This window comes from Xyrauchen texanus, chromosome 10 (genome assembly GCF_025860055.1).
Source record: "Xyrauchen texanus isolate HMW12.3.18 chromosome 10, RBS_HiC_50CHRs, whole genome shotgun sequence".
In the NCBI taxonomy this organism is placed as follows: Eukaryota; Metazoa; Chordata; class Actinopteri; order Cypriniformes; family Catostomidae; genus Xyrauchen; species Xyrauchen texanus.
In genome coordinates this window covers 14,870,406-14,882,539 of record NC_068285.1, presented here as the reverse complement: position 1 = coordinate 14,882,539, position 12,134 = coordinate 14,870,406, and the positions used below count along the sequence as shown (strand labels likewise).

General features: G+C 36.3%; 2 protein-coding genes across 7 annotated transcripts in view; both read right to left on the bottom strand.

Annotated features, from left to right (window-relative positions):
- Positions 1-4,429, bottom strand: part of LOC127650287 (ubiquitin-associated protein 2-like) — a 42,364-nt gene extending 37,935 nt beyond the window's left edge. For 4 of the 5 annotated variants that reach the window (XM_052135605.1, XM_052135607.1, XM_052135608.1 and 1 more), the window contains exons 1-2: positions 4,218-4,395; positions 2,400-2,539 (exon numbers count right to left, since the gene is read on the bottom strand). In XM_052135605.1, coding sequence (XP_051991565.1) covers positions 2,400-2,495 — 96 coding nt within the window. In that variant the 5' untranslated portion in view covers positions 2,496-2,539; positions 4,218-4,395. The other variant, XM_052135606.1, reaches the window with a different exon arrangement.
- Positions 4,430-5,973: 1,544 nt separating this feature from the next.
- tuft1b (tuftelin 1b) overlaps positions 5,974-12,134 on the bottom strand; it is a 35,055-nt gene continuing 28,894 nt past the window's right edge. For both annotated transcript variants that reach the window (XM_052135131.1, XM_052135132.1), the window contains exons 6-10: positions 11,829-12,049; positions 11,341-11,446; positions 7,605-7,688; positions 7,433-7,524; positions 5,974-7,187 (exon numbers count right to left, since the gene is read on the bottom strand). In XM_052135131.1, the coding sequence (XP_051991091.1) occupies positions 7,115-7,187; positions 7,433-7,524; positions 7,605-7,688; positions 11,341-11,446; positions 11,829-12,049 (576 nt within the window). In that variant the 3' untranslated portion in view covers positions 5,974-7,114. The remainder of the gene's footprint in view (positions 7,188-7,432; positions 7,525-7,604; positions 7,689-11,340; positions 11,447-11,828; positions 12,050-12,134) is intronic.

Here is a 12,134-nt window from a genome sequence, read left to right as displayed (position 1 = left end):
AATTATACCGGGTAGTCAAACTGTGGCAAACTGATTGAAAAAAAAACAAAAAAAACATTAAGAGCCATTTGGGAGCCAAAAGAGCCGGCTATTTTTGGTGAACTGAGCCGAACCAGCCGGCTCACTGAAATGATCTAGATTTCCAATCACTAACTGAAACTACGATCCTGAAATTAATTCATAAATTCATGCGGGAGAGTTTATTAGTGATAACACATAAGATGGGGTTGCATCCATTATTGCACTGATTCGCACAGAGAGGGAAAAACACAGCTGAAAACAATGAGACAGCAGTTCGGGAGATTTGGGTGATGTTTTTACCTTCAAATTATTCTTTACAAAAAGGCAACATTGACCGGACTGGTCGAAACATTGCCTTTTTTAAATAAAGTTTGGAGCTTTAATTTCAGTGTGCCAACATCTACCTCTTTTTTGACTTTCTGCATTAATTGGTCATAAAATGTGATAACAACATCAAAATCACAACACCACCACAAACAATTATAATCTTGCAAGTCTTTATTGAACACAGCCCATTAAACATTTACAGTGCTGTGGAAAAAGTGAACCCTTGGATTTAATAACTGGTCGATCCTCTTTTGGCAGCAATAACCTCAACCAAGCATTCCCGGTATCTGTGGATTAGGCCTGAATAACGTTCAGAAGGAAATTTGGACCACTCTTCCTTAAAGAAGTGCTTCAGCTCAGCCATACTCTTAAGATGTCGGGTGTGAACAGCTCTCTTAATGTCATACCACAGCATCTCTATTGGGTTAAGATCTGGGCTCTGACTGGGCCACTCCAAAAGTTGGATTTTCTTATTTAAAGCCATTCTTAGTGGATTTACTTCAATGATTAGAGTCATTGTCCTGCTGTATCACCCAACTTCTAGCAAGCTTCAGCTGGCACACACCACCCTGACTATCCTTCAAGATAAGTTGTTAAAATTGGGAATTAATGTTTTCCTAGATGATGGCAAGCGGTCAGGGCACCAAATCATGATGCTCCCTCCAACGTACTTCACCACTGGGATGATGATTTCATGTTGCTATGCTGTGCCCTTGTTACACCATACGTAGTGCTGTGTTCTTCCCTCCACAAAACATCATCAGTTCACAAGACATTTTCCCAATAGGGTTGTGGAGTGTCAAGATGGTTTCTGGCACACTTCAGGCACGCAGCAATGTTTTTGTTGGAAATCAGCAGTTTCCTTAGTGGTATCCTGCCATGGACAGCATGCCTGTTTAATGTTTCCTGTATTGTAGACTCATGAACGGAAATGTTAACAAGTTCCAATGATTCCTTCAATTCTTTAGCCAATCACTCTAGGGTTATTAGAGTCACCCTGGCTGGATGGTCACTTCTAGTGGGAGTAGCCACAGTACTAAATCATCCCCATTTAAAAACAATTTGTCTAACTGTGGACCGATGAATTTCTAATCTCTTTGAGACAACTTTGTAAATTCTTGATCTATCATTTACTTGTGAGGCATGGTCCACGTCAGCAGATGCTTCTTGTAAATGGCGAACTCAAAATGTTTGAGGGCTTTTTATAAGCCAAAGTAGCTCTTACCCACACCTCCAATATCGTTTCATTAAAGACTCTAATTAGCTTTTGTTGAAGTCATTAGCCTAGGGGTTCATATACTTTTTCCAACCTATACTGTGAATGTTTGAATGATGTATTCAGTATGTTAAAGAACAATACAATAAGTGGTGTGTTATTAGTTAGATTGAGTTGGTTCATTATTGTAACCAAGATTAAAATCTAACCAGATTTTAAGTAAATGTAGGTAATTCCAAAGGGTTCAGGTATTTTTCTTGCCATTGTACCTTGTGTAACCATCCTGAACCAGCAACCGATAGTTGTGGCAACAGTTATATGCTAGAACTATTGTTTAGTTCTAAATGAATGATTTTATAGTGAGTGTGTATTGATAAAAATAGTTGGACAAGATGCATTGAGAACAGTTATGCAATCAGACATTTGAACACTTGACCTCTCACGATAAATAATCAGCACTGCACTTTAATAATCTTATATCTCACACTGGACTGTCATAATTATATTCTCCACAATACAACTACTGTATATATATTTTAAATTTTTATTGTACGTGTATTCTATATTGTGTGTATTGTTACTGTACATTGTATATTATTATTGTGCAAGTATGTGTACATTTGATATGTAAATCGTGTTGTGCAAATATGACTGCTACGTTGCTCGGAACTGCACACAAGACTTACACATATTGTTGCACTTGTGTACATGATAGAGTGACAATAAAGTGACTAGATTGATTGATTTGAATCAAATCATTAGACCCGTGATGATTCACACCTCCACTATGGTCACCCAATAAAATAAAAAGACATGTGCATGAATGCGATCTCACTTGGGGCCTCTGCTTGTGCTGTGACTGGCTCTGTGTCTGACCCTGCGTCTGCTCCCAGTTGCCCCGGGTCCGGCTTCCGCCCACTGAAGTCATCATTTACAGTATATACAAACAACAGTATTTACAAAAAGGAATAACACCTGAAAAAAAAGAGATGCAACATTAGACAAATGTTAGTAATAATTAGTTTAATCTACCTCCTGGCTCTGAGCTCATTTAAAAGCTAAGGTAATATAGTCTTGGCAACCCAGATTTACAAATAAAACATGCATGCACAAAGACTACACGCTTTACACGTTGTGTAACCATTTCGATGAGCCAAGCTGGAAGTAAACAACGTCACATGCCTGACACTTTTCCAGATCTAACAATGGCTCAACCTCTAACGAACCACGACAGCAAAATAAATTCAAGGAATGTGGAGAGTTCAGAGCAAATACAAATATACACAACGCTGTAAACATGTCAAGCCGCAACAGGTCCACCACAAACGCGCTTCCGGTGCTCAACATTATACACATTTAACATTTTTAAAAAAGCTAACAAAACGCAGGGTATTTCGTAAGATGCCAAAAAAATCTATACATTTGATGTAATTTGTGAAATATTGCGCGTGTGGCGATGGCAAACAGCCCACAGTAGCTCTATGCATGAAGAAATGTAGTGGCATGTGGCGGAGGGAAGGGAACTGCGCACTTTAGGACTCACAAATTCCGAAACACGCGGCACCAGCAGCGGGAAAATAGATTGACGCCGTAATTAACGGACTAACTGACGACAGATCACAACAAAAACATCCGCGACTACCTTCGAACAGGGTGAGGGCGAGGATATCGGTCACACCCGGAGCTGATGGACGCTGGACACGTGAACAGTCACATACAACACTTGAATAAAGCATATTAACAGTATAATGATACAAAATATGTTTTCAATAAAGTTTTTTCGCAATGCATAGACACACTATCCGATATAGGAACAAAACTAAACGAAAACACGTCTATTAGGTCAATATCTGGGTACGACACATAGAAAGTGATTGCGAACTGTGGTAATGGTACCTAAGATATAATGACATTCAACTCCACGTTTACTGATAATAATTTAGTTTTAAGTATGAATAAATCAAACTGTAAAATATAAATTGTCCAACAGATAACCCATATTACATGGGGTGTTCCACATCAGATAACAGCCTACATACAGGACACTGGGAAAATCATAGCGACTTACCTAACCAAAAAACACGCCATAAAACGAATACAAAAAATCTTGAAATGGATCAAAGTCTAGAGTTATATATATATATATATATATTATCCAGGCGCTGGCCTGGCAAGGCCCTGAAGAAGCACGCTCCACTCACTTCAACTGGTCAAACTCTGTGTAAACTCACCAAACATGCATATCTAACGATCAGATATGAGTATAAGTATCATGTTAAGAATTCAAGATGCGTTTCATGACAGCTAAAGTACACGGCTGCAGGTAAAGACACAAGTTATCAAGTGGCTGGCCGTGTCTAACCTCATGGCCGGCTGATGAGCATCCTTAATGTTGGTCCTAAAAAATAAACTTTCTCGTTGATAAATCGCCTCAATGGGTTTCTAAGCTAAACGGTAGGATATCTGGGTTGAACGTATATTAGATTAATCCACCCGATTTTACCGTAAACCTGCTTTAACCAGGAAACGGACTATCCTCCCAAAACCGGGATGAGGCGCACTCTCATCGTTTCACTTGTGCACTCGACACCGAGGCTCCACCAAGGCCTACAGGCCCCAACTGATGAAAATGGATAACAGGCGAGGTACTGACCAGAGACCCGGCTGTATGTCAGAAAATTGGAGATGCCGCCAACCAAGGGAGGATGTATTATCGACCTCCTAATCAGACGGAAACAAAAAAACACGAACTCTTTGGCGTCCTAAACCGATTCCCCTAGCCGTCAACAAGGCCGAACCGACTCGCGCAGACAATAAGCGCGAAACTCAGAATTTACCTGTTTCTCTTCCACACCGATACCCCGGATCACAGCGTCACGTGGTTTATCGCGTAGACCCTAGCCATGTGATTACAACGCACGCAAGTATATATAACAACTAATGTGTGCATAATAAATACTATTATGTAATTACGCTGTAGTTTTAGATAGGTATAATTGTTTGGCTCACGTTGATATGGTGGTGGTGGGGGTATAACCCCTGTATATATATTATATATACATTTTCCATGGACATTTCATGGAAAATATAAAATATAATCGTGTGTGTATATATATATATATATATATATATATATATATATATATATATATATATATATATATATATATATATATATATATATATATATTCGGATTTATAATTGGTATTAAATAAAAATAGCAAATATCTTAAATCATACATAAATTATAAAAATATAAATATAACCTTTATTAGCAGATGTATATTAGAAACATTTATCACCAGACAGTAAAATTTGTTTCAGTGTAAACAATTAGATCACTAGATGGCGCTGGACGTCTGCTCATTTTTATTATTTTTTTAACAGTAGAAAACAGGCTAGGGTGTCCATTGAGCCATCAATATTGACTGATCACAAAATCTTTTCTTTTTATTATTTGGAACTAAGCGAACAAAATTGGATAGTCGAACTTGGGAATGTAGTAAATATAGGATAAGATTTATTGCTATTAAAAGAGGCATAGAAATTACAAAGTCTAATGCGTCAAAAGAATAGGACATTATTAAGGCAAGTTGTGGCATCACAGATGACGATACTGTTAGGAATTCATGTATGTAAACCCATCTGCAGGCTCAGTTAGATGAAGTGTATCTAAACAAGCAAAAGGAGCATTTCTTAAAAGAAGCATAGTTGTGAAACGCAAGACCCTGTTATTGTTTCAGATATGTTTTAGACTTTTATGGTAAATTATATTCTAGTTATGCATGTTCTGATGACAAAATATTTGATTTTTTGAGGCCCTTGAAACATGTAAGTATGGAGAGTTTAATCCCATCTGTGATGAAGAAATATCATTTGTTAAGAATAGTTAACAACATTAGTTAATTTCAACATATGCTAAAGCAATTTTAAAATTAAAAGTTTTATTTGTTGAACAATTGTATTTTTATGAACTAACATTAACACAGATTTATAAACACTGTAAAAACGTTGTTTTTTCATGATATCTAATGCATTGACTATGGAACCTAATTGTAAAGTGTTACCGAAATATCCATTCAGGTGAGAGCAGCCATTAAAAGAACAGGTATCTTAATGGTCTTTAAGGAATCTATTGATCGGGGTATTTTGCCACCCTCAATGACTAAATTCCAAATCCTGAAAAAGACCCTTTATTATTAGATAATTGGAGACCTATCAATTTAATTAATAATGACGGTAAGATAATTGCATCTATCTTTGCAGAGATGCTGAAAACAGGATTAGAATCAATTATTGATGAGTTACAGTCAGAGTTTGTCAAAAGGAAGACATATTTGCAATAACGGATCAGCTTATATTAGATTTGATAGATTATAGTGAATTTATTCATCAAAATAGTTTTATTTTATTTGTCGATTTCATAATTGTGTTAGTTATGAATTACTTAAAAAAACAAGATTAAAAAAGTTTTTTTTATTTTTTATTAGTTAGAATGGAGAGTGATGATTACACAAACATACATGCAGATTCCTTCAAGACTGTTCAAAAGGCATCTCAGGTGGATACCTCATGTACTGTAGTTGGTTGAGAGAATGCCAAAAGTGTGCAAAATTGTTACCAAGGAGTAGGTGGCATTGAAAATGCTAAAATATATCTTTAGATTATTTTTTTTAAATTTGGTCTCTTTCTAGTTCCATTTGTGTTATTTCATAGTTGTGAGGACTACTATTATTCCAAAATGTAGAGTATAAAAATGAAAGTTTGAAAATGTGTTTAGACCTTGGTGCTGTACATACACCAACAACAATTTTAATTGATCTGTTCTGGAAAAGATACATTTATAAATAGAAAGTAACATTGCCTTACATACATTGTTCACAATCTTAAATACGTTTGTCTATTTATATACCACTTAAGATACCAGAAAAATGTCCATAGCACTAAAAGTCCATCTACAATAACACAATATTTTCACATTTACTAATAAGTGATGGAAAAAAAGCTAGTGTAGTGTAATTTACTATATATATATAAAATAAATAACATATTCACAATACCAAGAGTGTTAATATAATACAGATACAGCTCCTAAAGCAAATAAAGACATAGCTTTGCAGTAATTTCAGAACTCTACATTAGCTTATGTATTTAAACAGATGCATACTTTAAGTACCACAGAAATATGATTTGTAAACAGGTTTGTCTTAAATATTTTGTTTTTAATATATGTGTGTAATTCTGATCAGACTACTGGAATTGACTGTCAGTCACAAACTTATAAACAAGTCAAAGATTATATAAATGTTATATTATCAGATTATACACATCTTGGAATTGAAACAGACATACTGGCAAAAATGAATGTCACCACCTACAGTCTCCACTCCCAACTTGAATATGCATTAAAAATATAGTTTCTTAGGGCCAGAATATATATATATGACATATAGACAGAACAGACTATATACAAATCACTTTATTCCATATATACAAAAGAAACCAAAAAATGCTACACAAATACAAAATAAATGTCTTTCTCCATCTCTCTAATTCTTGATCTCGATCACTTTAATGAAGGGCAGAGACTTGTTTCCTGGGCTTGTGGGCATCAAAGGTTTGCTGAAACACAAAAGTGGGAAACACTTTTGTATAAGTCAACTTGCACATTTATAAGCTATAGCAAACTGATAATAGCTGTCCCAAAGCTGATTCATTCTTTTAGATTTTTTAGTCCCATATTTCTCATATTTCAAAGGCTTAAGCAGACAGTTCATAGGCGTAGATGCTAAACTAATCTGTACTACTTGATGTTATTCTAGCATAAGAATATTATTGTTTTATATATTCATGTAAAGGAATATTACCTGTAGACAATCTTTGATCCCGTGTCTGAGTTATAGTGTTTAGGCACCTGATTACCAATATAAAACTCCACTTGGTCATGCATCTCTCTGTTCTATAGGAGACATGTAATGTAACAGTTACAATCAAAGGGAGAGCTAAAAAGAGAGAGGCATTAATAACACTACCACTAACCTCAGCTTCAAGAAAAGACATCTTCTCTTTGAGATCACCGATCAGCCTGTCTCTCTGTTCAATCATGGTTCTCGAATTCTGCACCTGTTAACACAAGTACCAATATATTCAAACATGCTCATACTAATGAATTAATGCACATTTATTGTTACATTTATCAATGGTTGTATCAGTTTGCATAATCTACACAGATCATATTACAGTATATTGCTTGGAACTCTTCAATATTTACTGTCCATTTGACATCAATTGCTAGAATTGTTCATTGTGATAAATGAAATGGACCATGAAAAACCTCTCTGAGTAAAATCTTCTATTTTTCTATTTATGCAAGTTAAGTTGCGATTGCAAGGAATTGAACTTGGTGGTAGCTCCAAAGGACACATACCACTAAACATGCCATATCAAGTCCTCATGATATACAATTGTAAACAATATACACACATGATATCCAATATACACTATATGCACATAATACAATACAATATGCATCTCATGCATGTAATACTTATCTTGCATTCATAATTTCAGTGTGCACTGATGTAGATGTAATGAGTAACATGAGAGCTAAAGTGCACCAGTTGATTGGCAGGGAAATGACTGCATCTATTATTAATGATTGAGGTTGAGTTTCACTTTTCATCTCTGAAAACTCAATGTAAAAACCTGTTTTGTCTTTTTATGAAGCACAATTATGAAAATCTTCCTAATCTCTCTTTTCGTTGTTATCTTGATGTCCTCTTTCCTTCAATGTTTGTTCTTTATGAGCATATTTTTTTGGCAAGATTACATCTATTAATTATGATGGCTTGACAAAACCAAAACAGTCATAGGGCTTTTTCAAGACCTCTAAACCAAGACCAAAATTATCAATTGTAATTTGTAGAGCTTTGAACTTCATTCACCAAATTTAGCACAGAATTTATGATTGTTCTGACTCAAGCTGATATGAATTTTCTAACTGATCGGTGTTGTGGTTTTCGCACAGCAGACAATCAAATTTAGGAAAAATACTATAGACTTGGGCCACATTCACATCCATCAGTTTTTGTTTGAAAACTCAGTTTCAGTTTCCTAACATAATTTTTTTCGATTCATCTATCTATCTGGCAGGCTGTCTATCTATGTCTGTCTGTCTATCTATCTATCTATCTATGGTAGTCAATCTATGGCTGTCTGTCTATCTATCTGGCAGTCTGTCTGTGTGTCTGTCTGTCTGTCTGTCTATCTATCTATCTATCTGGCAGTCTGTCTGTGTGTCTGTCTGTCTGGCTGTCTGTCTGTGTGTGTGTCTGTCTGTCTGTCTGTCTGTCTGTCTGTCTGTCTGTCTGTTTTTGATGCTATTTATTGTTTTGGGAGAAAATACAATTAAAGGAGCATTTTACCCCACTGAGCCTTTATTCCCGTTGTAACCTACCTATCTATTTTCAAACTCAGATCTGTCTTTGTCTAAAAATGGGTGTTTCTCAAAATATGCTGTGTGGATGTGCAAGTATTTTTACCTGTTATCTATCTGTCTGTATTTCTGTCTGTCTGTCTGTCTGTCTATCTATCTATCTATCTGGCAGTCTATCTATGTCTGTCTGTCTGTCTATCTATCTATCTGGCAGTCTATCTATGTCTGTCTGTATGTCTATCTATCTATCTATGGCTGTCTATCTATGTCTGTCTGTCTATCTATCTATCTATCTATGGTAGTCAATCTATGGCTGTCTGTCTGTCTGTCTGTCTATCTATCTATCTATGGCTGTCTATCTATGTCTGTCTGTCTATCTATCTATCTATCTATGGTAGTCAATCTATGGCTGTCTGTCTGTCTGTCTGTCTATCTATCTATCTATGGCAGTCTATCTATGGCTGTCTGTCTGTCTGTCTATCTATCTATCAGGCAGTCTGTCTGTCTATCTATCTATCTATCTGGCAGTCTGTCTGTCTGTCTGTCTGTCTGTCTGTATGTCTATCTATCTATGGCTGTCTATCTATGTCTGTCTGTCTATCTATCTATCTATCTATCTATGGTAGTCAATCTATGGCTGTCTGTCTGTCTGTCTGTCTATCTATCTATCTATGGCAGTCTATCTATGGCTGTCTGTCTGTCTGTCTGTCTATCTATCTATCAGGCAGTCTGTCTGTCTATCTATCTGTCTATCTGGCAGTCTGTCTGTCTGTCTGTCTGTCTGTCTATCTATCTATCTATCTATGGCAGTCTATCTATGGCTGTCTGTCTGTCTGTCTGTCTGTCTATCTGGCAGTCTATCTGTCTGTCTATCTATCTATCTATCTATCTGGCAGTCTGTCTGTGTGTCTGTCTGTCTGTCTATCTATCTATCTATCTGGCAGTCTGTCTGTGTGTCTGTCTGTCTGGCTGTCTGTCTGTGTGTGTGTCTGTCTGTCTGTCTGTCTGTCTGTCTATCTATCTGGCAGTCTGTCTGTCTGTCTGTCTATCTATCTATCTATGGCAGTCTATCTATGGCTGTCTGTCTGTCTGTCTGTCTATCTATCTATCAGGCAGTCTGTCTATCTATCTATCTATCTGGCAGTCTGTCTGTCTGTCTGTCTGTCTGTCTGTCTGTCTGTCTGTCTGTCTGTATGTCTATCTATCTATGGCTGTCTATCTATGTCTGTCTGTCTATCTATCTATCTATCTATGGTAGTCAATCTATGGCTGTCTGTCTGTCTGTCTGTCTATCTATCTATCTATGGCAGTCTATCTATGGCTGTCTGTCTGTCTGTCTGTCTATCTATCTATCAGGCAGTCTGTCTGTCTATCTATCTGTCTATCTGGCAGTCTGTCTGTCTGTCTGTCTATCTATCTATCTATCTATGGCAGTCTATCTATGGCTGTCTGTCTGTCTGTCTGTCTGTCTATCTGGCAGTCTATCTGTCTGTCTATCTATCTATCTATCTATCTATCTATCTGGCAGTCTGTCTGTGTGTCTGTCTGTCTGTCTATCTATCTATCTATCTGGCAGTCTGTCTGTGTGTCTGTCTGTCTGGCTGTCTGTCTGTGTGTGTGTCTGTCTGTCTGTCTGTCTGTCTGTCTGTCTGTCTATCTATCTGGCAGTCTGTCTGTCTGTCTGTCTATCTATCTATCTATCTGGCAGTCTGTCTGTCTGTCTGTGTGTCTGTCTGTCTGTCTGTCTATCTAACGCAGTCTATCTGTCAGTCTGTCTATCTATCTAATGGTCTGCCTGACTACCTACAATAGCTCACTAGCTAGCTGGCTGTTTTACTAGCTGTAATGTCTGTACAACCACCAAACTTCTAACTTTTAAAACTAGTTTAAAATTTCAGAAAATACTTTGTCAAGCCAACATCAAAGTATATATATATATATATATATATATATATATATATATATATATATATATATATATATATATATATATATATATATATATATATATATATATATAATAAATAAATATATATATATAATATATATATATATTATATCAAACTGCCTCAAAATCATCCTTTAGACATTACATGCAATGATCTCACGGAAGAGGACATTGTTGCAGTTCATAGTGTCACACAGGTGCTTAGGAAAGTCTTGTGGTTGTTTTTGATGCTATTTATTGTTTTGGGAGAAAATACAATTAAAGGAGCATTTTACCCCACTGAGCCTTTATTCCCGTTGTAACCTACCTATCTATTTTCAAACTCAGATCTGTCTTTGTCTAAAAATGGGTGTTTCTCAAAATATGCTGTGTGGATGTGCAAGTATTTTTACCTGTTCAATCATGTTTCGAACTTTCTTCTGTTGACTTTTGAGCATGTCATCGAAGTTATGATTTTTATTCTTTAGAGACACCAGCTCCTTTTCCAGTTGCTCACACCTGCAGAACACCAAACCAGTCTGTTACCATGATGAATTAAAAAGGTGATTAAACTGTTAAAGCACCCAAGTTACTATTATAAAGGCATGAATGAGTCATATTTCAGTTAGCACTCTGTGTAAGAGGCGTAAATTCCTGGAGTTTGATGGATAGGTTTCTATGGCAACACAAGGCAACTAACAGAGTTCCAAATAGGCCAACCAGTTGGTAACAAAACTGCAGCTGAAAATAATTTAACATAGCCAAGGTAACAATGTCAAACTTAAGAGTACATGGGCCAAATATTAAATGCATTGTTAAAAACAGTGTTCATTTGGGTCAGACAAAAAACAAATGTCGGTTGGAAAATGTATTTGTTTAGCTTAGGTATAAAAGGACTTACCTATCCTCATTAGTTGATTTTTTCATTTCTCTCAGTGTCTCAAGTTCAGTCTCACCAGTGGCCAGTTTCTCTCTTAGCATGGCATTCTCCAGCTCCAAACTACGCATTAGTTTCTGCATTTCCTCCACTTTTCTTTTCTGTTCTTCTGCCCTCATTTCAGACTTCTGCATACGGTTGTTATGCTCCTCTAGATACCGCCGCTGATATTCCCTATTTTCTTCCTAATGAAAGATTCAAGGTGTTTAGTTTGAAAGTGGCTTACTTAGGAAAGACAGGCCATAATACATGACAGTTTTCATCGGCAAG